General features: G+C 38.2%; 1 protein-coding gene across 1 annotated transcript in view; it reads left to right on the top strand.

Annotated features, from left to right (window-relative positions):
• Positions 1-24,663, top strand: part of AXDND1 (axonemal dynein light chain domain containing 1) — a 112,300-nt gene that overhangs the window by 11,076 nt on the left and 76,561 nt on the right. The window contains exons 5-9 of the mRNA XM_044267314.1: positions 2,008-2,128; positions 2,717-2,802; positions 4,606-4,662; positions 5,931-6,033; positions 7,636-7,757. Of these exons, the coding sequence (XP_044123249.1) occupies positions 2,008-2,128; positions 2,717-2,802; positions 4,606-4,662; positions 5,931-6,033; positions 7,636-7,757 (489 nt within the window). The remainder of the gene's footprint in view (positions 1-2,007; positions 2,129-2,716; positions 2,803-4,605; positions 4,663-5,930; positions 6,034-7,635; positions 7,758-24,663) is intronic.

The following is a 24,663-nucleotide window of genomic DNA, read 5'->3' as shown; positions in this document are numbered from 1 at the left end:
CATAAATGGAATCATACAGTATTTTTCTTTGTCTGGCTTATTTCACTTGGCATAATGTTCTCCAGCTTCATCCATGCTGTCACGAACGGCAGGATTTCCTTTTTTAAAGGCTTAATAACATTCTGTTTTCTCTCTATATACACATTTTCTTTATCCAGTCATTCATTAGTGGACATTGAGGTTGTTTCTATGTCTGGGCTCTTGTGAATAATGTGGCAATGGACAAAGGAGTGCAGATACTTTGTCAAGATCCGGTGCCTGGGTGGCTCAGTTGTTAAGTGTTTGCCTTTGGCTCAGGTCATGATCCCAGAGTGCTGGGATCAACACCCGCATCAGGCTCCCCACTCGGCAGGAAGCCTGCTTCTCTTTCTCCCTCTGCCTGCCACTCCCTCTGCTTGTGCTCTCTCTCTCTGTCAAATAAATAAATAAGATCTTTAAAAAAATCCAGATTAATTTTCTTTTGGATATAATCCAGAAGTGGGTTTGCTGGGTCATATGGTAGTTCTATTTTTATTTATTTATTTTTTGAGGAAGCTCCATTCTGTTTAACTGGGCTAATGGCTATCCCAGTTACAGTTGGGGGAGGGGCAGAAACATCAAAATCACGTGCAGTAAGTCGTGTGATTATAACTGCTATAGGATGGTGAATCTGGCAGAAGTGTGTAGAGTATACTAGAGAGAATTGAGAGTCCACATAAAAAGTAGGTATAGCTTGGACTAGTGATTTGGTATTGGCAACAACAGGGTCAATGCTGGAATGCTATGAAGGTGACTATAAAATTAATAAATGTTAGTAGTGGATGGGAATTTAGGGCAGTGGTTGGGAAGAAGTCAATTATGTATGCTGAGCTTTTGATGGATAGAGTGGTGGTACTTCCTGACAATTAATGACAATAGGAGGGTGGAGAGTTAGAATGGAGGGAGGTTTATTCAGAGGTAGGTAGAGGTAACAAATGTGATAAGGTGAGATTTGATGGCATTGCTCAAAGAGAAAATGTAGGGTCAGGAGACAGAGAGGTGGGGTGTAATGTTGCAGAGCATTTCCCTTTAGTAGACAGGAAGTCACAGAGGAGTTCAAGAAAAAGAGGTTAAGGGGCGCCTGGGTGGCTCAGTGGATTAAGCCGCTGCCTTCGGCTCAGGTCATGATCTCAGGGTCCTGGGATCGAGTCCCGCATCAGGCTCTCTGCTCAGCAGGGAGCCTGCTTCCCTCCCTCTCTCTCTCTGCCTGCCTCTCCATCTACTTGTGATTTCTCTCTGTCAAATAAATACATAAAATCTAAAAAAAAAAAAAAAGAAGGAGAGGTTAAGGCAAAGGAACCAGGAGTCCAGTAACACAGAGGATAGAGGAGAGTGTTTTTAGAAAGAGAGATGGTCAATCCTGGGAAATATTACAGGGAAATGGTGGAAGAAAGGAACTGATGACTTAGCGGTAGAAGTCATCAGCTTTCTAGAGTGGTTTCAGAAGAGAGGGATGGAAATTAGATTGCAAGGAAATTTCAAGAAATCAGATTTCAAGAAATCTGATTAATGTCTGATTAACGGACAGTGAGAGATCTGATAAATCCTGATAACATGACAGCCATGCGTGTCGAAGGACTTTTAGAAGGAGAACAGATTTGAGTTACAGATCAAAATGATTATTCCAAGGGAGGAGGAAGCAAACAGAGAGTAGATTGGTGGAACGAAATCCCAAAGGATGTGGGTAAGGATAAAAACAAGGATGTCAGTGGAGGAAATAACCCTGGGGAAGAGAATACATCTTAACCTGAAGTTGACGGAAGGGAAAGGATTTGTGATATGAAGGAGAAAGATGAGGTGGAGAAGAGGAAGAATGGGGAGGGGGTGGCTCATGTCTAATGCCTCTGCTCTTAGTGAAGCATGAAGTAAGGAGACTGGTTTTGTCCTTCATTTTATCCACTAGAAGGATGTGTGTGGATCTTACCCACTCTTATCCAGTAGCCAGACAGGGAAATTTATTTTGTAAATATATTTTTTTGTATTTTTTAGGGATATTTCTTTCCTGTATGATGTTAAATACGTTAAAGGTGAGGCCAGGGAGAGTTCACTTTGTCCCCCACGCTTGGAACGATCATTACTGTCACATGGTGGTGTCATTGTGCCTCATAAGGTAAATAAAGTATTTTTCCTCTCCTTCTAATTTTTAAGTCATTTCCTTAAAAATATAAAGCAATGTTGTACTGTAACTACAACCAGTATTACTTGTCAGTTTTCGTAGCACTTTCTGATTATTTCTAGGAAAGAGTATTTAGTGGGAAAGGATCTATGATACCTCTTTTTAAGCCATTTTCCAAACAACAATTACCACTTTAATCTAGAAAATACAGTTTAGAAGTTTAGATTTTTTTTTTTTTAGGTTTACAGTTCAAAGTTGTAGAATTCTTAGTTTTGGCATGTTGCTAAGGTAAATTTAAAATTCCTATTGAATTTTAAAGAGTCAATGGATTAACTGAATATGTGGGACATGTGTGAATAACACTAAACCCAAGATTGTTCTTTAATTCGTGGTTATTTTTAAAATGTGTGCTGAATGTTTTTTTATTGCATCCTATGGTTCATATTACTAATGCTATTAGTTCTATAATCAAAACTTCTTAATAAATAGCATCCCTGTGGGGGTGGGAATGTTGATTTATGCAATTCAACTTTTTTTCATTTACTAATTTTTCATTCTTGTCCTTCTTTCTTTCTTTTTAAGACAAAGAAACTAACAGATACTTTGGTTCCTGAAGAATTTCATATTGTGTCAAATACAGGAGTTTCAGGTTTGGAGTGTTACGATGAGTGAGTACTGTAATCTATCCCAGGTAGTATGTACATTACAATAAGGAAATATTTGGCCTTCCATCCTAAATTTAAGAAAGGTGTCAAAATGAAAATGTTTTATTGAAAAGAGTTTGGGATTTTAGTGATCAAATTGTTCTCTATCTTTTCCTACTATTTAATTTTCAATTAAAAGTTGTTCTGAATGCTCACCTAGGCCTCCTTAGGAATGGTTTTGGCCAAGGAGACAAAGGAAAGTAACCCTCTGAGCTGATGTCTCATAAGGCACACTCTAGGGCTTGGCTCCAGCCTTCACACTAGTCATCTCCAGTTTTCTTTGTTTTCTGCTTAGGGGATTAAAAATAGGATCTTGCTTGTATGTTCTGAAACAACGTTTGAATGTTTCGTAGTGTAAAAAACTAGAACTTTGGGTTAAGGTTTTATAATAAAATATCCAGAGGCTGTCACTCTTTTTACTTTTCCAATACACATGCTGTGGCATTTCATTATGATAGTGGGTTTCAGAACAATATTTTGTCAAAAAGAACTAAATGGAATTCATTTTAGGGGAACTTTTTATTTTTATATAATTTCAAAATTATAAAACTATTACAAAAATATGAAAAGCAACTCTCAAGTACTCTCTGTTTTAACTCACTGGGTATTTACTTTTTGCTTTATTTGCTTTGATATGCACATTAAAATTATTCAAGAGTAAGTTGGAGATATGATCCTTGACTACCAAATACTTCAGTGTTTATTTCTTAGAAGCCCACCAGTTATAGATCTTTTTGGTGACTTTTTTTAGCTTCATTGTATCTTCTCTGTTTATTAGTTAACATTTTACCATATGGATTCATGGATTACTGTTTTTTTCAGTGGGTTATAGTTCTTTTTCTATGATTATTTTATGCTAAAAGATTTTTAGATTTGGTCAATGTTAGCTCTTTGAACTGGCTCTTATATTTTTTGGACCTGTCCCATGATTCTTTGAGTGTTCCTTTATTTTCTAACTTGATAAAATTTCCAGGTTCATCTTATATTTCCCAGCTCCAGCTGTGGAGTGAGCTATGTCACTTCTCTAGGGAGTGCAGATTTTTTTTAGTGGAGAATGGTACTTAGAAGTCAAGATCTGGGTGGTGGGTGTGCTCGTTGTGCCTGGACTATCATTGTTTCTGGTTCCTCTTACTCATTTTTGAGAAACTTTATTTTGAGTCTTCATAGTCCCTGGAGAGTTTCACTGCTCTAAATTCTGAAAATGGACGTTACTAACCAGCTGAGTTCCAGTAAGGGGCAGAACCAAAGGAAATGCTTATTAACTAGGGGAAGAAAAATGTTGCATGAATAATAATGAATTAGAAGGATTACCATGTGATTCTCACTGTGATACTCATTTAGGTGGAAATGGGCACTTTTCAGAGGACAGATTTGGCTGGGAGTTAGGAAAACTGGGTTCTGGTTTTATCTCTGTTGATTAATTTTATAGCCTGTTTATTCATTTAACTTTGTTGACTTCATTGTTTTTAGAATATCCTTCCACCTTTGAAAAGGCATTTAAAAAAACAAATCAAGGAAATGTTCATTTTTCACATATGAGGAATGTTATTAAAACTCCTTTACTAAAAATATTCCAAATATTATAAATGTCATTACATCTATGTCTGTAGTTATCTAGGTGTGATCTTCTGCGTAAAATGATGGACCTTTTAAATTGCCTCCAAGCTTCCCAATTTTATGAGGTGTTAGGTTTATCATGCTGTGATATGTGATAAATAGGCCTGTTAATTTTCTTATGATAATATTTATCTATCTTATTTATTATAGCAAATATACTACTCTCCTCACAGATAGTGAAAACAGGCTGTTGCTCTTCCCATCCATGTAAGTATGGTTTATTTTTATTTTTTATTTTTTTTAAAAGATTTTATTTATTTGACAGAGATCACAAGTAGGCAGAGAAGCAGGTAGAGAGAGAGAGGAGGAAGCAGGCTCCCTGCTGAGCAGAGATCCTGATGTGGGGCTCGATCCCAGGACCCTGAGATCATGACCTGAGCCGAAGACAGAGGCTTAACCCACTGAGCCACCCAGATGCCCCAAGTATGGTTTATTTTTGAAAATATTTCTCAGAAGGAACATGGACACATGAATATATTTATTTCATAATATATTGATAAATATATGTATTTATCAATCTACATACACATATTTAGTTATACATATTTATTTTTCTTGTATATATATATATATTTACCTTAATACTTTATTGCACAGAAAATATTAAAATTATAGCAGAAATCCAAGATAATAATTGTCTATAATTCTATCATCTAATCAATGTTTTAAATTTTTACATATTTATAATAATATTTAAGTGCTATAAAATAGTTCTTTTTACAGTTTTAAATTTTTTTTCTAAAATTTTATTTTATTGTGGGAGGAGCACTTAACATGAAATTTATCTTCTTAACAAATTTTTAAGTTTTCAATACAGTTATCACTGAATCTAGGCACAATGTTGTACAACAGATCTGTTTGCTATAGTCTTTTTTTTTTCCTTCTCTTTCCCTTGTCCCTTTTCTTCACTTACATTGTGAAGTAACCAACCTTAACAGCTTGGTATTTATCTCTCCATATTTCTTCTATGTTCTTACACATGCAATTTACTTCTACACACGAAGTATATAGAAATGTTGGAAGGAAGCATTATTTTCTTTACACAAAAGAGGATCTTACTATTTACCTTTCCCTTTTTTTTTAAAAACTATATTACTGCTATAACTCACTAGATCAGTACATACAGGGCTATACTTTAAAGTTACATTAATATTCCAGGGGCACCTCGGTGGCTTAATCTGTTGGGTGACCTCCTGGTGTCAGCCCTCGTCATGATCTCAGGGTCCTGGTGTCAGCCCTAGTCATGATCTCAGGGTCCTGGGATTGAGCCCTTTGTGGGCTCTGTGCTCAGTGGGGAGTCTGCTTGGGTGTTCTCTCCTTCTGCCCCTCCTCCAGCTCGCTCTCTCCCTAAAGTAAAAAATATACCATTAATATTCCATAGTATATACATTTTATTTATATTACATTCTTTTAGTCACTTGAGGATGACCTGTTACACCACTTAATTACATAAATCTCTCACTTTAATCCTCTAGGAAACCTAATAAAAGAGTTGAAGTGGTCCAGCTGAATGACGTGATGGATGCTATGCTAGAGAGGGCTGGTGTGGAAAATCAGGAATATACAGGGCCAACCAAGGTACTTGCAAAGTGGTTGAGAGCATGCATTCTGGAGCCAGAATGTCTGGACTGGAATCTTGGCCCTGCAGTTTATTAGCTAGTGACCTTGGGCAAGTCACTTAATGTATTTGTGCTGCAATTTACTCATCTTTAAATAAGAGGTAATAATAATACCTACCTTATAGGGTTGTTGTGGAGATTTAATGACACGTGAATGTAAAGGGCTTAGAATAGTGCTTGGCATGTGGTAAACATGCGGGGGGAGGAGGTGGGCACCCTCGGATGAGGTTCTGAGGTTCCGCGACTCTGGAAAGCAGGGTGGTGGAAGTCACGCCCAAGGCAGGGCGGAGGGGGCTTTTAAGGGGTCTTGGGGAAAGCTCAGAGGTCTTTTGGCAAGTTTCCCTTATTCAGATATCTCGCCTGCTCCTCGGGGTCCCATTGGTCCACAGGAGCCTTGGGCGGGGGTCTCAGATTCCCGCTTGGGCCTTTGTTCTCCTGTCGGAGCGCAGGTCTTCTGGCGGGAACTTTCGCCATCTTAAGTAGCCCTTTCTGCCAGCCTAACCCCTGAGCTTTTCCGCTCAGGGAAGTTTTTAATAAATCTTGCCTTGCACCCACTTTGCCTGGTGTTGTGTTTATCTCGCCGGAAAAAACTTTACATTTATTATTTTATGTACCACTAAGAAACCACTGCCAATTAAACCATGCTTTCTTAGCACTTAAAATTTTTATTTTGTTAATGAAAGCACTCTTTTAATTTTAAAGAGACACAGATAGTTTTCTTTATGAGGGCTCTTTTTTATTTCGTAAATTTTTATTTTTACAGAATTCAAAAGTTAAAGTTCAGTATAAAACATTCCTATGTAATCTTTATCCAGATTCACTCGTTTATGTTGTGCTCTACTTGCTTTGTCATTCTCTCTTCTTCTCTACACACGTATCTGTATATGTATATGTTTAGTTTCTTCTCTACTGATTTGCAGTAAGCTGGTGACATCATGCCTCTTTATCACCAAAAATTTCAGGTGTTATCATACGTTTCCTATGAATAAGGACATTCTTTTACATATTCGTAATACAGTTATCAAAATTGGGAAATTTAACATTGATGTGATAGAATTATCTGCCCATATTCAGAATTCAAATTTTGCCAGTTTTCCCTATAATGGTTGTTATAGCTCTTGTCCCCTCTATTTCAGGATCCCAGGATCACATAATACTTTTCGTTGTCATGTTCCTAGACAACTGTAATATGAAACAGTTCTTTGCTTTTCTTGACCTTGATATTTGGAAGAGCATATGCCAGTTATTCTGTAGGACGTTCTTCAGTTTTCATTTGTCTAATGTGTACTCATGATTAGGTTCAGGTTATGTACTTTTGGCGGGGATGATAGAGAAGTGATACTGTGAGCTTCTCAGTGCATCACGTAAAGAGGTACATAATGAAACAGACTTCTAAAAATAATATATTATTTCTGTAGTTATATTTATAAAGAAAAATATAAGTGAAATAAATTATCAAGGTGTTTCTAAAACGTTCACATTCAGCGTACTTACTTCCTAAAGTGCTTTTTTACTGATAAGACTGCAATAAATACTGATGGTATTCCTTATCTTCTGCCAGATGCACAAACTACTACATATGTTAAGGAAGGAACAGAACATTTACAATACAGTATTTCATGAACTAATTCGACAAGTCAGTGTGGACTGTGCAGACAGAGGAGAATTACTGTCCAAAATCAGGTTAGAGCTATTATTGGAATATCCCAGTTTCCTTGTGAGTTTTATATTACAATTCTTTTATATCTGCTTTTAAGAAAATGAAAAAAGTTCCCTTCTCTATTCTATTGATAATAAGGAACTGAATTGCATTTCTATTTTCTATAGTAAAAAAAAAAATAGTTGAGGACTTTCTTTTTTTTTTTTAAAGATTTTATTTATTTATTTATTTGACAGAGATCACAAGCAGGCAGAGAAAGAGGGGGAAGCAGGCTCTGGTGAGCAGAGAGCCCGATACGGGGCTCGATCCCAGGACCCTGGGATCATGACCTGAGCTGAAGGCAGAGGCTTCAACCCACTGAGCCACCCAGGCGCCCCAGTTGAGGACTTTCTTAAGATGATTTCTTTTGAGATGTTTGACACCATATTCTTTTTTTTTTTTTTTTTGAAGAATTTAAAATTATTTATTTATTTGACAGACAGAGATCACAAGTAGGCAGAGAGGCAGGCAGAGAGAGGAAGGGAAGCAGGCTCCCTGCTGAGCAGAGAGCCCGATGTGGGGCTCGATTCCAGGACCCTGAGACCATGACCTGAGCTGAAGACAGAGGCTTAACCCACTGAGCCACCCAGGCACCCCTCTTTTTTATTTTTAAAGATTTATTTACTTTAAAGAGAGAGTAAGGGAGCATGAGTCAGGGGCAGAGAGAGAGGAAGAGAGAGAATCTCAAGCAGACTCCATGCTGAGTATGCAGCTTGATGTGGGGCTTGATCCCACGACCCTGAGATAGTGACCTGAGCTGAAACCAAGAGTCTGATGCTTAACCAGCTGTGCCACCCAAGTGCCCCAACACCATATTCTTTTATGATTGGGAATTTGTCCAAATTAATTTGTCCATTTGTCCATTCATCAGTCAGTGATGTCTGTGGAGTATGTACTCTGTGTCAAGTATTAAAAAGCTTCATAGGATTGTGGTGCGGTTAAATGAGAGCCCAGAAGTAGATGCCTTGTATATATAATTATTATAGATGATCATGATAAATACTATTAAAACTGTAATGCTTCGTATGACTGTGGTACTTAACAAAAAGCTGGAAGGAATAGTGTAATTAGAATATTGGGTTCAAATTACATATCTGCAGCTTACTTGCCATGGAACCACAGGAAGATTATTAGATCTTCTGAAAGTATTTCTCCTGAATGAGAACAAGTAATATAAATTCACCCTATTTTCCCACTGTCTGATTTATGGAATGAGAATAAATAATATAAGTTTGCCCCATTTTCCCACTGTCTGAGTTATGAATTTATGGAGATATGAGGAGCAAAGCCATTAATAAGGTACTTGTCAAGATTGGATACTAAGGAGTCAGTACTTGGAACACCTCAAGAGCTGGAGAATGCAACTTGAAATGAGGGTCAGAACAACTGAAGTCTGAGTTGTCAGTCCAAGAACAGAGCTGGGAGGGACAGATGAGGAAACATAGCAAAGGAGCTCGATGACTAATGGCAGATCCAGACTTTCCCCTTATGAGGCATAGAAATGAGTGGGACTCTTCTAGCTAATTTCCAGGAGTTAGCCTTTAGGGGCCAAAATAAGGTCAGGTCCAATCCCAAAAGTCTAGACAGAGACAGGCAGTCCTAAGCTAAGGACTTAGAATAGGGTAAAGTTGGGAATTAAAAATGTAAAGCCTGGCTTGCTCAGTCAGTAGAGCATGTGATTCTTGATCTCAGGGTGGTGAGTTCAAGCCCCACTTTGGGCAAAGAGCTTATTTTAAGTAAGTAAATATATACATACATAAGTAAATAGAAAGTATACATGAATGTGGAATATTCTTTTTTTAAAAAAAGAATACAAGGTAGGTGAGAATAAGCCATGAAGTCTTAGGCTGATTGTGCAAACATTCACTATGTGTTTGTAGAATGGTGAAACACGGTAGTTCAGAATAATCTAGTGGTCAGCATTTTGTTGTGGTAGGAGATCTTTTGAAGGTCTAGGGCCCACCTTCAATGGTGAAGACTACGGTTGTCCTGAGCTTGGTATCTTAAAGGGTTTTTTTCTGCTTCACGAGATCATTGTAAGGATCCAATAGAAGTCCCCAGAAGATGGTAATACTATGCATGCCTTGGAAATACTTGACATCAGCCTCTGACTTCCTCTCTCCGTTTGCCTGTTACCACAGTTTTCTGCCTGCTTTCTGATCTGCTTGTGTGTGTCTCTGCTTTTCATGCAACTGCCTCTGAGGCCTGTTACAGCAGAAGGAAGTTTTGTTTGTTTGCTTCTTTTTTTTTTTTTGTAAGATTTTATTTATTTATTTGCCAAACAGAGAGAGAGAGAGAGAGAGTACAAGAAGGGGGAGTGGCAGGCAATGGTAGAAGCAACCTCCCCCCTGAGCAAGGAGCCTGATGCGGCACTCAATCCCAGGACCCTGGGATCATGACCTGAGCTGAAGGCAGACATTTAATCAACTCAGCCACCCAGGAGCCCAGAAGGAAAAGTTTTCATATGCAACAGAGTTTCATAGTAATGTTTTTTATAGGAGGAAAAATAACTGCCAGATTGAATATGAGCTGAACAAGATTCTCACATTACAAAGAAATAGGGATGTTGTTGCAATCTTTTTGGTTGAGACTATAAATATCTTTGGTTGCAGCAGGCACCTGACTTCTTTTTCAGTTGTTGTTATTTTTATTTTTTTACAATATTTTATTATGGGAATTTCCAAATATCTATAAAAAGGGAAAGAATTTTATTTTATTTTGTTTATTTTATGATCTTAAAAAAGATTATTTTTAGAGAGCGACAGAGAAAGAGTGTGAGCAGGGGGAGGGACAGAGGGAGGAGAGAATCCTCAAGCAGATTCTGTGCTGAGCAAGGAGCCCAACACAGGGCTCGACTGAGCTAAAATCACTTAACCGATTGAGCTACCTGCATGCCCCCAAATGGAAATAATTTTAATGTGAACGCACAAATACCTACTATCTAGATCTGCCATTAACATTTTATCTGCTTTATCACTTGTCTATCCATCCAGCCATCCTTCTATCCATCCATCCATTTCATGTATTTCAAAGTAAATTGCTGACCTCAGTGTATTCCCCCTAAACATTTTGTCATGTATATCATTAACCAGACAGATTCCTTTATTTGCCTTTTTTCCATTTTGAGTAAAATTTACATGTATCGAGAAACACAAATCTTGACTGCCTTTATTGACTTTTGACAAACACAAACTCTTAAGATGTGGAGGCTTACCATCCCCCCACAAAGTTCCCTAATGCTCTTTCCCAGTAAATGCCTAACCCCTTCTCCAGGAGTTTTGACCTCTTCTCTCCTTAGATTAGTTTCACCTATTTAGGAACTTCATATCAATGGGATCATGTAGCATTTATACAGTTGACCCTTGAACAACATGGGTTTGAATTTCACAGGTTCACGTAGAGCAGATTTTTTATAGTCCGGTACTATAAATGTATTTTTCTTCCTTATGATTTTCTTAGTAACATCTTCTTCTTCTTCTTCTTTTTTTTTTAAGATTTTGTTTATTTATTTGACAGAGATCACAAGTAGGCAGAGAGGCAGGCGGAGAGAGATGGGGAAGCAGTCTCCCAGCTGAGTAGATGGTACTGATGTGGGGCTCGATTCCAGGACCCTGAGATCATGACCAGAGCTGGAGGCAGAGGCTTAACCCACTGAGCCACCCAGGTGCCCCTACCTATTCATTAAAAAAATTTTTTTTAACGTATTCATTTTTCTTAAAAATGTGCCCGTGGGGCACCTGGGTGACTCAGTGGGTTAAAACCTCTGCCTGCGGGGCGCCTGGGTGGCTCAGTGGGTTAAGCCGCTGCCTTCGGCTCAGGTCATGATCCCAGGGTCCTGGGATCAAGTCCCACATCGGGCTCTCTGCTGAGCGGAGAGCCTGCTTTCCTCTCTCTCTCTCTCTCTGCCTGCCTCTCTGCCTACTTGTGATCTCTCTCTGTCAAATAAATAAATAAAATCTTTAAAAAAAAACACAACAAAAAAAAAAAACCTCTGCCTGCAGCTCAGGTCATGATTCCAGGGTTCTGGGATCGAGCCCCGCATCAGGCTCTCTGCTCATTGAGGAGCCTGCTTCCTCCTCTCTCTCTCTCCCTCTGCCTGCCTCTCCGCCTACTTGTGATCTCTGTCAAATAAATAAATAAAATCTTAAAAAAAAAAAGTGCTCGTCTGGCATTTATTTATTTATTTATTTATTTTGAAAGATTTGTTTATTTTAGAGAGAGAGAGCACATGCCTAAGTGGGGGAAGGGGCAGAGGGAGAGGGTCAACCTGACTTCCCGCTGAGCAAGGAGCCAGATGCAGGGCTTGATCCCAGGACCCCAAGATCACAAGCTGACCTGAAATTAAGAGTCAGTTGCTCAACTGACTGAGCCACCCAGATGTCCCTGGCTTTCTTTAAAAGATAAAAGGTTCTTTTAAGAATAGTTTTAAATTGGGCGCCTGGGTGGCTCAGTGGGTTAAGCCGCTGCCTTCAGCTCAGGTCATGATCTCAGGGTCCTGGGATCGAGGCCCGCATCGGGCTCTCTGCTCAGCAGGGAACCTGCTTCCTCCTCTCTCTCTCTGTCTGCCTCTCTGCCTGCTTGTGATCTCTCTCTGTCAAATAAATAAATAAAATCTTTAAAAAAAAAAAAAAAGAATAGTTTTAAATTTACAGAATTGAACAGATAATAAGGAATTTCCACGTATCCCCCCTTCTCCATATACAGTTTCTTTCATTATTAACATCTGTTATTAATGTGGCATGCTATGATACCCTCTGATATCCTATGGTTAACTTAAGTTCATAGGTTACATTATGGTTTATTTTTTTGTGTTGTATTCTATGGGTATTGACAAATGCATATTTTGCATATTTTTCAATCATAGAAAGGAATGAAGTATTGATACATGATATAACAAGGATGAGCTCTGAAAACATACTAAGTGAAAGAAGCTAGTCATGAAAGGTCACAATATTATAAGATTCCATTTATATGAAATGTCCAGAATAGGTACATCCAGACAGAAAGTAGATTAGTAGTTGCCAGGGACTGGGAGAAAGAGAAAGGAAGAGTGATTGCTAATAGGTACCATAAAGGATTTTGGCAGGGGTGGGGTGATGAGAAAATTCTCTGGAATTAGTGCTGATAGTTGCACAACTTTTTGAATATACTAAACAGTATTATATACTTTAAAGGGTGAATGTTATGACTTATAAATTATATCTCAATAAAAAATTATAAAGTGTTCACAGTCATTTCAGCACTGTGATTCTTCATTTGCACATATTCCTTTGTGTATCAAATTTCTCCTACTAAAAAAATTTAACAGCTACTTTTTATAAGTGTAATCTGCTTTCCTATAAATTTACCCACTTACCCTCATTTTGTACTGTGAAAATACTCAGAATAACTTGGTTCTTCTTTTTACCTTATAGCTCTTTAAATATTTGAAAATAGCCATTTTTGTTTTCCCTGTTATGCATTCCCTTATTCAGGCTAAATATCCCCAGTTTTTTCAGGCTTTCTTGGTGAAATATACCATATGTGGGAAGCATGCTAATTAGTCAGTGTCGATTTCATGCAGTATCACCACCATTACAAAACAGTTCCACGACCCTGAACCCCCCACCTATCACCTGTTCATCCCTCCTCCATTCCCATTCCTTCAAACCCGCAGCAACTACTGATCATTCTGCAGTCTCTATACTTTTTCCTTTTCCAGAATGTGATCTAGTTGGGATCACACAGCAGGTAGTCTTTTCAGACTGGTTGCTTTACTCACACCTCAATTTTAACTGCTGAAATGTTTTCTGACCATTATTTTGTAGAATTCACTGAGTTGTGAGCATATCATTGCTTTTGAGCAATTTGATTATGATACACCTTGCTATAATTTTCTTCATATTTCTTGTGCTTGGTGTTCATTGAGCTTTTTGGATTTGTGGGTTTATGTTTTTCATCAAATATAGGAGTTTTTTGGTTAGTTTTTCTTCCAAGTATTTTTTCTGCCCTCCTCCCTTTTCAGGGAAGTCCATTTACTCATACATTAGGCCACAAATAATGAGATAGTCCCAGGGATCACTGATGCTTTGAACATTTTTTCATATTTAAAAAATATTTTTCTGTTCATTTTGGGTAGTTTCTATTGCTCTATCATCAAGTTTACTAATCTTTTCTTCTACCCTATCTAATCTGCTTTTCTAATCTACTCTACCCAATGATGTTCAACTCAGACATTGTAGTTTTCATCTCTAAAAGCTCAGTTTGGGTCTTTTAAAAAATATCTTCCATGTCTCTACTTAACAATGCAAATACAGAGAATATAGTTATAGTTTTTTTCCCCCCAAAGTTGATATATTCATTTTATATTGAAAGCAAGTGCTTTCAGTATTTTTATTTGCTGCAGTTTAAAAACATCTGGGGTGTTTGTGTGGTTCTTCCCAAACCCTCAATCGTGCCATTGCCAGTTTAACATCCAAGGTCCTTTCAGGATTCCGGGTCAGGAAGCTGTGGGAGGGACCGTTGAATCCTCAAAGACATGATAATGATGTCCCTACCCAAAGTTTCTCCAAGCAGAGCCAACTGCTCCTCCAAACAGGGCTGGTGAGGCTGTCTCAACACTCTTAGGAAGTGGGAACCCTGAAGGCAATACTTGGAGGAGTGCTGACTGATGGGGGAGGTTTCAGGCTAGTCTTCCTCAGATCCCCAGCCAGGGCAATCATCAATGTCCACCAGAAAAATCAAGCTGCAAAAGTGTTTTTGTAGCTCAGGCAGGGCCTGGAAGTGATGGAAGGCGGCTTTCTTCTCAGCTCTGGGCATCTTTGCATATGTCTGCTTGTATCCATCAGGCTGAAAGCAGGGGTCCCAGCCAAAGTTCTGGAGGCCTTGGAGCACCACGATCTGGCCCCTGAATAGGGGCACTGGCTTGCTGGGGTCCTTGGTGCTGAGCACAAATGTGTAGAGCATACAGGCAAGTCTGTCCTCAAACCCAGCAGGAGCTGGCAGAGACCTTCAGGCTTTAACTTCTCCAGAAACCACTTTATGTAGGGGCCAGGGGCTCCCAAGGGAATTGAAGCAGCTAGGTGTCCTCCACCAGTACAAGCTCCTGTACCTGGTGAGCTGTTTCCTGACACTTCTGTACACAAATCTCCTCAGGCTCTCTCTGGAACTCTGGCAGGTCAATTTTCTGTGCCACCCAAGATCATGGAAACGATTTCCTAGAATCTGAATGACCTCCTCCAGCTTTTAATATCTGTGTCTATTAATTCTAACATTTATGACAGTTCTGAGTCAGTTTTTTTTCTCTTCATAAATGTGTTTTCTGACTTTTTTGCATGACTAATAAATATGACTGCATGGCAGGCATTGTGAATTTTAGTTTTATTGGATGCTGTGTATTTTTCTTTTTTTTTTTAAATATATATTTTTTTATTTATTTATGTGAGAGAGAGAGAGCATGAGAGGGGAGAAGGTCAGAGGGAGAAGGTCAGAAGCAGACTCCCCATGGAGCTGGGAGCCCGATGTGGGACTTGATCCTGGGACTCCGGGATCATGACCTGAGCCGAAGGCAGTCGCTTAACCAACTGAGCCACCCAGGCGCCCTGGATGCTGTGTATTTTTCTATTTCTAAAAATATTCTTGAACTTTGATCTGAAACATGATGAAGTGATGATGAACTACTTGAAAATAATTTGATCCTTTTGGGCCTTTAGGTGGGACCAGAACAGTGCTTAATTTAAAGCTAATTATTTCTGAATACTTAGGCAGACTCTTCTTTGTACTATATCCAGTGACTCATGAATCGTAAGTTTTTCCAGTCTGACTAGTTGGAACCAGCACTATTTCGAGCCACCTGCGAATCCTGGATGATCTTAGTTATTGATCCTTTCAGCTGGCTCCTTCCCTGGCTTCAGACAGATTCTTCGCATTGATCCTCTGATCATTACTTAGCTGAATACTTGAGAAGGACCCTCAGTAGACCGCCAGAGGATCTTCCTATACAGCTCTTTTCCCTCTGGTACCCTGTCCTCTTTCTCTCCTTAGACTCTTAGCTCTGTCTCCATAACCCAGAATCTACCGGGTTTCTCCTGGCTTCTTTGTCTTTGTCTTTGGCCTTTCAAGTGCTTTGGCCTTTCAAGTCCAAAAGATGGAATAATCATAGGGCTTACTTTATTTACCTCTAGTCAATAATTACTTTCTTTTAGTGCCTTAGGTGCAGGGTCTTGAAAATTTTTCTGTCACACATGTCTTGAAAATTGTTCCACATACTTTGTCTTTTTTTGGTGGTTGTTATTTCATGCAGGAGAGTACGTTTAGTTTCTCTGGATTTCTTTTCTTTTTTTCCCCCTGTACCTATTTATATTCCACAATCCTATTATAGATTAACATCCTTAATGAGTTTTGCAAGATTATCAATGGTGATCTCTTCAATAAATGTCTGTTTTCCATTTTCTCTGTTTTCTTTTTCTGGAACTCTGATTAGATTTATATCAGATGCTTTCATCCTATGCTTTTTGTCTCTTAATATCTCTTTCCTCATTTCCATCTCCTTGTCTCTGTGCTGCATTCTAGGTAGTTTTTCTGAAGACAATAATAAACCACTTTAGGTGCATCTATTCCAAAACCCATCTTTTGAGTTTTACAATTCAGTAATTATACTTCCCATCTAAGAGGTTTCTATTGGTTGTTTCCATATCTCTCTCATCATAGTTAATATGTTTTTATTGCTTATTTATAGATTCAGTCTTTCATTTCTCAAACATTTTCTGCGTAGTTTTATATTTTAAATCTCATACTTCTAATAAATGAAAACTACTAGTGACTAAAATGACTATTGTTTCTTCTGAGTCTTCGTTTGTGATGATTTATTTAAATGAGTATTTTGCAGTGTTTGTTTTTAGTATATGTGCTGCCGAAGCGAGCACTTGCAGTGTTTGTTTTTATAGGTAACATTTGGCTAATCTTTTTTTTTTTTTTTTTTAAAGATTTTATTTATTTATTTGACAGAGAGAGATCACAAGTAGGCAGAGAGGCAGGCAGAGAGAGAGAGGGAAGCAGGCTCCCTGCTGAGCAGAGAGCCTGATGCGGGACTCGATCCCAGGACCCTGAGATCATGACCTGAGCCGAAGGCAGTGGCTTAACCCACTGAGCCACCCAGGCGCCCCAACATTTGGCTAATCTTAATCATGAAATCCTCAGGTTGTAAACCATGGGTGCTTCTTGAAGAGAGGATTTCCATTTTCTTCCTTCTGGAATCCTCGCTTCATATAGTGGTCCAACACTCGGGTCTTCTACCTTGAAGCTGGTCCAAGGCTTAGTCTTGAACAAAGTGTTTGCATTTTTTATTTTTTAAGATTTTATTTATTAGGCACCTGGCTGGCTCAGTCAGTTAAGCGTCTGCCTTAGGCTCAGATCATGATCCCAGCGTCCTGGGATTGAGTCCCACATCAGGCTCCTTGCTAAGCAGAGAGCCTGCTTCTCCCTCTGCCTCTGCCCTTCCCCCTGATTGTGCTCTCTCTCTTTCTCTCTGAAAATAATTAAATATTTTTAATTTTTTTTAAAGATTTTATTTATTTATTTGAGAGAGAGCACAAGTAGGGTATGAGAGGCAAAAGGAGAGGGAGAAGCACACTTCCTGCTAAACAGGGAGCCTGGAAATAGGGCTTGATCCCAGGACCATGGGATCGTGACCTGAGCCAAAGGCAGCTTAACTGACTGAGCCACCCAGGTACCCCTCAATGTTGGTATTTTAAAAAAATTTATTTATTTATTTTTAATTGAAGTATAATTGACTACAATATTATATTAGTGTTAGGTGTACGACATAGTGATTTGAAACTATGTATATATTACGAGATATTCTCCATGATAAGTCACCATAAAGTTAATGTAATATTTTTGACTATATTTCCTGTGCTGCACTTTACATCCTCATGACTTATTTATTTCATAACTGGGAGTCTGTACCTCTTAGTCCCCTTCAACTGTTTTGCCTAGTCCTTTACACCTTCCCCTCTGGCAACCACCAGTTTGTTCTCTGTTTTTATGGGTCTGTTTCTGTTTTCTTTGTTTTGTTTTTTAGATTCCACATATAAATGAAATGAAATGATGTTTGTCTTTCTCTGTCTGACTTATGTCACCTAGCATAATACCCTTTAGGTCCATTCATATCACGAATAGTAGGACTTCCTTTTTAAATGAATAATATTGTTTTATATACAAACCACCATTTCTTTTTTATTTTAATTAATTAATTAGTTAATTTTTTTTAACCACCATTTCTTTATCTCTTACCATTCATCTTTCAATACTTAGGTTGCTTCTATGTTTTGGTTTTTGCAAATAATGCTACAATAAATATAGGAGTGCATATATATTTTCAAATTACTATTTTCATGTTCTTCAGGTAAGTATTCAGAAGTGGAATTACTAGATCATATGGTATTTTTATTTCTAATTTTTTGAGGAACTCCCATATTACTTTCAAAGTGCTGCACCAACAATGCTTGAGGGTTCCTTTTTCTCCACATCCTCACCAACACTTGTTATTATGGGTCTTTTTGATTCTAGCCATTCTGACAGGTGTGAGGTGATGTCTCATTGTGGTTTTGATGTACATTTCCCTTATGGTTTAGTGATGTTGAACATATTTTCATGTGCTTTTTGTACATCTGTATGTATTTTTTGAAAAGGGTCTATTCATGTCTTCTGCCAATTTCTTTCTTTCTTTCTTTAGATTTATTTATTTGTTTATATGAGGAGAGAGAGAGAGAGAGAGAATGAGCACATGAGTGGGGAGGACAGAGAGAAGCAGGCTTCCCAAGAGCAGGGAGCCTGATACGGGGCTCGATGCTAGAACACTGAGATCATGACCTGAGCCAAAGGCAGATGCTTAACTGAATGAGCCAACCAGGTGCCCCTTCTGCCCATTTTTAAATCAGATTGTTTCATTAGTGTTAAGTTGTATGGTTTATTTATGCCTTTTGGATATTAGCTCCTTATTGCGTGTATCATATGCAAATATCTCCCATTTAGTAGATTGCCTTTCATTTCATTGATGATTTCCTTCACTGTGCAAAATCTTTTTATTTTGGTATAGTCCCACTTGTTTATTTTTGTTTTTGTTGCTCTTTTCTGAAGAGATAAATCCAAAAAAATATTGCTAAGACTGATGTTGGAGAGATTATGGCTTATTTTTTATTTTTTAGGAGTTTTTTTTTTAAAGGATTTTATTAAAAAAAAAAGATTTTCTTTATTTGACAGAGAGAGAGAGATCACAAGTAGACAGAGAGGCAAGGCAGAGAGAGAGGAGGAAGCAGGCTCCCCACTGAGCAGAGAGCCCAATGTGGGGCTTGATCCCAGGACCCTGGGATCATGACCTGAGCCGAAGGCAGAGGTTTAACCCACTGAGCCACCCAGGTGCCCCTTTTTTAAAAGTTTTATGATTTTAGGGCTCACATTTAAGTCTTTAATCAGTTTTGAGTTAATTTTTGTATATGGTGTAAGAAAGTGTTCTGCTTTCATTCCTTTGCTATGTTTGCCCAGTTTTCTCAATACTACTTATCAAAGAGACTGTCTTTTCCCCATTGTGTATTCTTGCCTCCTTTGTCATAGATTGACTATCTAAATATCGGTTTATTTCTGGGTTCTCTGTTTTATTTCTTTGATCTATGTGTCTGTTTTTGTGCTACTACCATGTGGTTGTGATTACTAATGCATTGCAGAATAGTTGGAAATCTAGGAGTGTGATACCTTCAGCTTTATTCTCCTTTCTCAAGATTGCTTTGACTATTCAGGGTCTTTTGCGGTTCCGTATGAATTTAGGATTATTTGTTCTAATTCTGTGAAAGATATTATTAGTATTTTTTAAAAAATTTTATTTACTTATTTGAGAGAGAGAGTGAGAGCAAGTGCATAAGCAGGGCAGAGGGGGAGGGAGAAGAAGACTCCCTGCTGATTGGGAAATCCCCTACCAACATGGGGCTTGATCCCAGGACCTCAGTATTATGACCAAAGATGAAGGCAGACACTTAACTGACTGAGCCACCCAAAGCCTCCCTGTTGTTAATATTTTGATAGAGATTTCATTGAATCTGTAGATTGCTTTGGGCAAAATGGATATTTTAATGATATTAATTCTTCCAATCCATGAGCAGGGTATATCTTTCTATTTGTTTGTGTTACTTTTAATTTTTTTCATCAGTATCATACTGTTTTTATAATATAGGTCTTCTACCTCCTTGGTAAAATTTATTCCTAGGTATTTTGTTATTTTGGAGCAATTGTAAATAGGATTGTTTTCTTAATTTCTCTTTCTGCTCGTTTATTAGTATATAAAAATACAACTCATTTCTGTATATTAATTTTATACCCTGCAAATTGGCTGAGTTCATTTATTCTAATAGTTTTTGGTGGAATCTTTAGGGTTTTCTATATTTAGTATCATCTGCTAATAGTGACAGTTTTAGTTCTTCCTTACTAATTTGGGTGCCTTTGTTTTTGTTTCTTGTCTGATTGCTATGGCTAGGACTTCTTGTACTATGTTTAATAAAAGTGGTAAGAGTAAACACACTTGTCTTGTTACAGATCTTAGAGAAAAGCTTTCACCTTTTCACCATTGAGTATGTTAGCTGTGGGTTTGTCATAGATAGCCATTATTATATTGAGTTTTATTTCCTCTATATCATTTTATTGAGAGATTTTTTAAAAGATTTTATTTATTTATTTGACAGAGAGAGATTACAAGTAGGCAGAGAGGCAGGCAGAGAGAGAGAGGAGGAAGCAGGCTCCCTGCTGAGCAGATCGCCCGACTCGGGACTCGATCCCAGGACCCCGAGAACATGACCTGAGCTGAAGGCAGCGGCTTAACCCACTGAGCCACCCAGGCTCCCTTATTGAGAGATTTTATCGTGAATGGATGTTAAACTTGCCAAATGATATTTCTGCATCTATTGAGATGACTGTATATTGTTTTATCCTCCATTTTGTTGATGTGGTGTATCACACTGATTTGTAGATATTGACCCATCCTTGCATTCCTGGAATAAATCGCACTTGATTGTGGTGGATGATCCTTTTAAGGTTTTGTTGAATTCAGTTTGCTAATATTTTGCTGAGGATTTTTGTATATGTGTTCCTTAGGGATATTGGCTTCTAATTTTCTTTTCTTTTCTTTTGTGGGTGTTTTTGGTTTTGCTATCTGGGTAATGCTGTCCTTATTGAATGAATTTGAAACAGTCCTTTCATTTTTTGAAATAGTTTGAGAATAGATATTAACTCTTCTTAAATGTTTGGTAGAATTCACCTCTGATCCTGACTTCTGTTGGTTTTGAGAATTTTTTTTTGTTTATTGATTCAATTTAATTACTAGTAATTAATCTGTTTAGATTTTCTATTTCTTCCTGCTTGAGTCTGGGAAGATTGTATGTTTCTTTTTTTTTAAATTTTTTAATTTTTTATAAACATATATTTTTATCCCCAGGGGTACAGGTCTGTGAATTGCCAAGTTTACACACTTCACAGCACTCACCAAAGCACATACCCTCCCCAATGTCCATAACCCCACCCCCCTTCTCCCAACCCCCCTCCCCCCAGCAACCCTCAGTTTGTTTTGTGAGATTAAGAGTCACTTATGGTTTGTCTCCCTCCCAATCCCATCTTGTTTCATTGATTCTTCTCCTACCCCCTTGTTATTTCGCTAAGCATGATACGCTCTAGTTCCATCCATGTTGTCGCAAATGGCAAGATTTCATTTCTTTTGATGGCTGCATAGTATTCCATTGTGTATATATACCACATCTTCTTTATCCATTCATCTGTTGATGGACATCTAGGTTCTTTCCATAGTTTGGCTATTGTGGACATTGCTGCTATAAACTTGTTGATTTTAGCCATTCTGACTGGTGTGAGGTGATATCTCATTGTGGTTTTGATTTGTATTTCCCTGATGCCGAGTGATATGGGCACTTTTTCATGTGTCTGTTGGCCATCTGGATGTCTTCTTTACAGAAATGTCTGTTCATGTCCTCTGCCCATTTCTTGATTGGATTATTTGTTCTTTGGGTGTTGAGTTTGCTAAGTTCTTTATAGATTTTGGACACTAGTCCTTTATCTGATATGTCGTTTGCAAATATCTTCTCCCATTATGTCAGTTGTCTTTTGATTTTGTTAACTGTTTCCTTTGCTGTGCAAAAGATTTTGATCTTGATGAAATCCCAATAGTTCATTTTTGCCCTTGCTTCCCTTGCCTTTGGCGATGTTCCTAGGAAGATGTTGCTGTGGCTGAGGTCGAAGAGGTTGCTGCCTGTGTTCTCCTCAAGGATTTGGATGGATTCCTTTCTCACATTGAGGTCCTTCATCCTTTTTGAGTCTATTTTCGTGTGTGGTGTAAGGAAATGGTCCAATTTCATTTTTCTGCATGTGGCTGTCCAATTTTCCCAACACCATTTATTGAAGAGGCTGTCTTTTTTCCATTGGACATTCTTTCCTGCTTTGTCGAAGATTAGTTGACCATAGCATTGAGGGTCTATTTCTGGGCTCTCTATTCTGTTCCATTGATGTATGTGTCTGTTTTTGTGCCAGTACCATGCTGTCTTGATGATGACAGCTTTGTAATAGAGCTTGAAGTCCGGAATTGTGATGCCACCAACTTTGGCTTTCTTTTTCAATATTCCTTTGGCTATTCGAGGTCTTTTCTGGTTCCATATACATTTTAGGATTATTTGTTCCATTTCTTTGAAAAAGATGGATGGTACTTTGATAGGAATTGCATTAAATGTGTAGATTGCTTTAGGTAGCATAGACATTTTCACAATATTTATTCTTCCAATCCAGGAGCATGGAACATTTTTCCATTTCTTTGTGTCTTCCTCAATTTCTTTCATGAGTACTTTATAGTTTTCTGAGTATAGATTCTGTGCCTCTTTGGTTAGGTTTATTCCTAGGTATCTTATGGTTTGGGGTGCAATTGTAAATGAGATTGACTCCTTAATTTCTCTTTCTTCTGTCTTGTTGTTGGTGTAGAGAAATGCAACTGATTTCTGTGCATTGATTTTATATCCTGACACTTTACTGAATTCCTGTACAAGTTCTAGCAGTTTTGGAGTGGAGTCTTTTGGGTTTTCCACATATAGTATCATATCATCTGCAAAGAGTGATAGTTTGACTTCTTCTTTGCCGATTTAGATGCCTTTAATTTCCTTTTTTTGTCTGATTGCTGAGGCTAGGACTTCTAGTACTATGTTGAATAGCAGTGGTGATAATGGACATCCCTGCCGTGTTCCTGACCTTAGCGGAAAAGCTTTCAGTTTTTCTCCATTGAGAATGATGTTTGCCGTGGGTTTTTCATAGATGGCTTTGATGATATTGCGGTATGTGCCCTCTATCCCTACACTTTGAAGAGTTTTGATCAGGAAGGGATGCTGTACTTTGTCAAATGCTTTTTCAGCATCTACTGAGAGTTTCATATGGTTCTTGTTCTTTCTTTTATTGATGTGTTGTATCACATTGATTGATTTGCGGATGTTGAACCAACCTTGCAGCCCTGGAATAAATCCCACTTGGTCATGGTGAATAATCCTTTTAATGTACTGTTGACTCCTATTGGCTAGTATTTTGGTGAGAATTTTCGCATCTGTTTTCATCAAGGATATTGGTCTATAGCTCTCTTTTTTGATGGGATCCTTGTCTGGTTTTGGGATCAAGGTGATGTTGGCTTCATAAAATGAGTTTGGAAGTTTTCTTTCCATTTCTATTTTTTGGAACAGTTTCAGGAGAATAGGAATTAGTTCTTCTTTAAATGTTTGGTAGAATTCCCCCGGGAAGCCGTCTGGCCCTGGGCTTTTGTTTGTTTGGAGATTTTTAATGACTGTTTCAATCTGCTCACTGGTTATGGGTCTGTTCAGGCTTTCTATTTCTTCCTGGTTCAGTTGTGGTAGTTTATATGTTTCTAGGAATGCATCCATTTCTTCCAGATTGTCAAATTTGTTGGCGTAGAGTTGCTCATAGTATGTTCTTATAATAGTTTGTATTTCTTTGGTGTTAGTTGTGATCTCTCCTCTTTCATTCATGATTTTATTTATTTGGGTCCTTTCTCTTTTCTTTTTGATAAGTCTGGCCGGGGGTTTATCAATTTTATTAATTCTTTCAAAGAACCAGCTCCTAGTTTCGTTGATTTGTTCTATTGTTTTTTTGGTTTCTATTTCATTGATTTCTGCTCTGAACTTTATGATTTCTCTTCTCCTGCTGGGCTTAGGGTTTCTTTCTTTTTTTTTTTTTAAGATTTTATTTATTTGTTTGACAGACAGAGATCACAGATAGGCAGAGAGGCAAGCAGAGAGAGAGGAGGGAGCAGACTCCCTGCTGAGCAGAGAGCCTGATGCAGGGCTCGATCCCAGGACCCTGGGATCATGACCGGAGCCGAAGGCAGAGGCTTTAACCCACTGAGCCACCCAGGCGCCCCGGGCTTAGGGTTTCTTTCTTGTTCTTTCTCCAGCTCCTTTAGGTGTAGGGTTAGGTTGTGTACTGAGACCTTTATTGTTTCTTGAGAAAGGCTTGTACCCCTATTTATTTTCCTCTCAGGACTGCCTTTGTTGTGTCCCACAGATTTTGAACCGTTGTGTTTTCATTATCATTTGTTTCCATGATTTTTTTCAATTCTTCTTTAATTTCCCGGTTGACCCATTCATTCTTTAGAAGGATGCTGTTTAGTCTCCATGTATTTGGGTTCTTTGCAAACTTCCTCTTGTGGTTGAGTTCTAGCTTCAGAGCATTGTGGTCTGAAAATATGCAGGGAATGATCCCAATCTTTTGATACCGGTTGAGTCCTGATTTAGGACCGAGGATGTGATCTATTCTGGAGAATGTTCCATGTGCACTAGAGAAGAATGTATATTCTGTTGCTTTGGGATGAAA

Source organism: Neovison vison, chromosome 10 (genome assembly GCF_020171115.1).
Source record: "Neovison vison isolate M4711 chromosome 10, ASM_NN_V1, whole genome shotgun sequence".
NCBI classification, from domain to species: domain Eukaryota; kingdom Metazoa; phylum Chordata; class Mammalia; order Carnivora; family Mustelidae; genus Neogale; species Neogale vison.
This window is presented reverse-complemented; position numbering and strand designations above follow the sequence as displayed.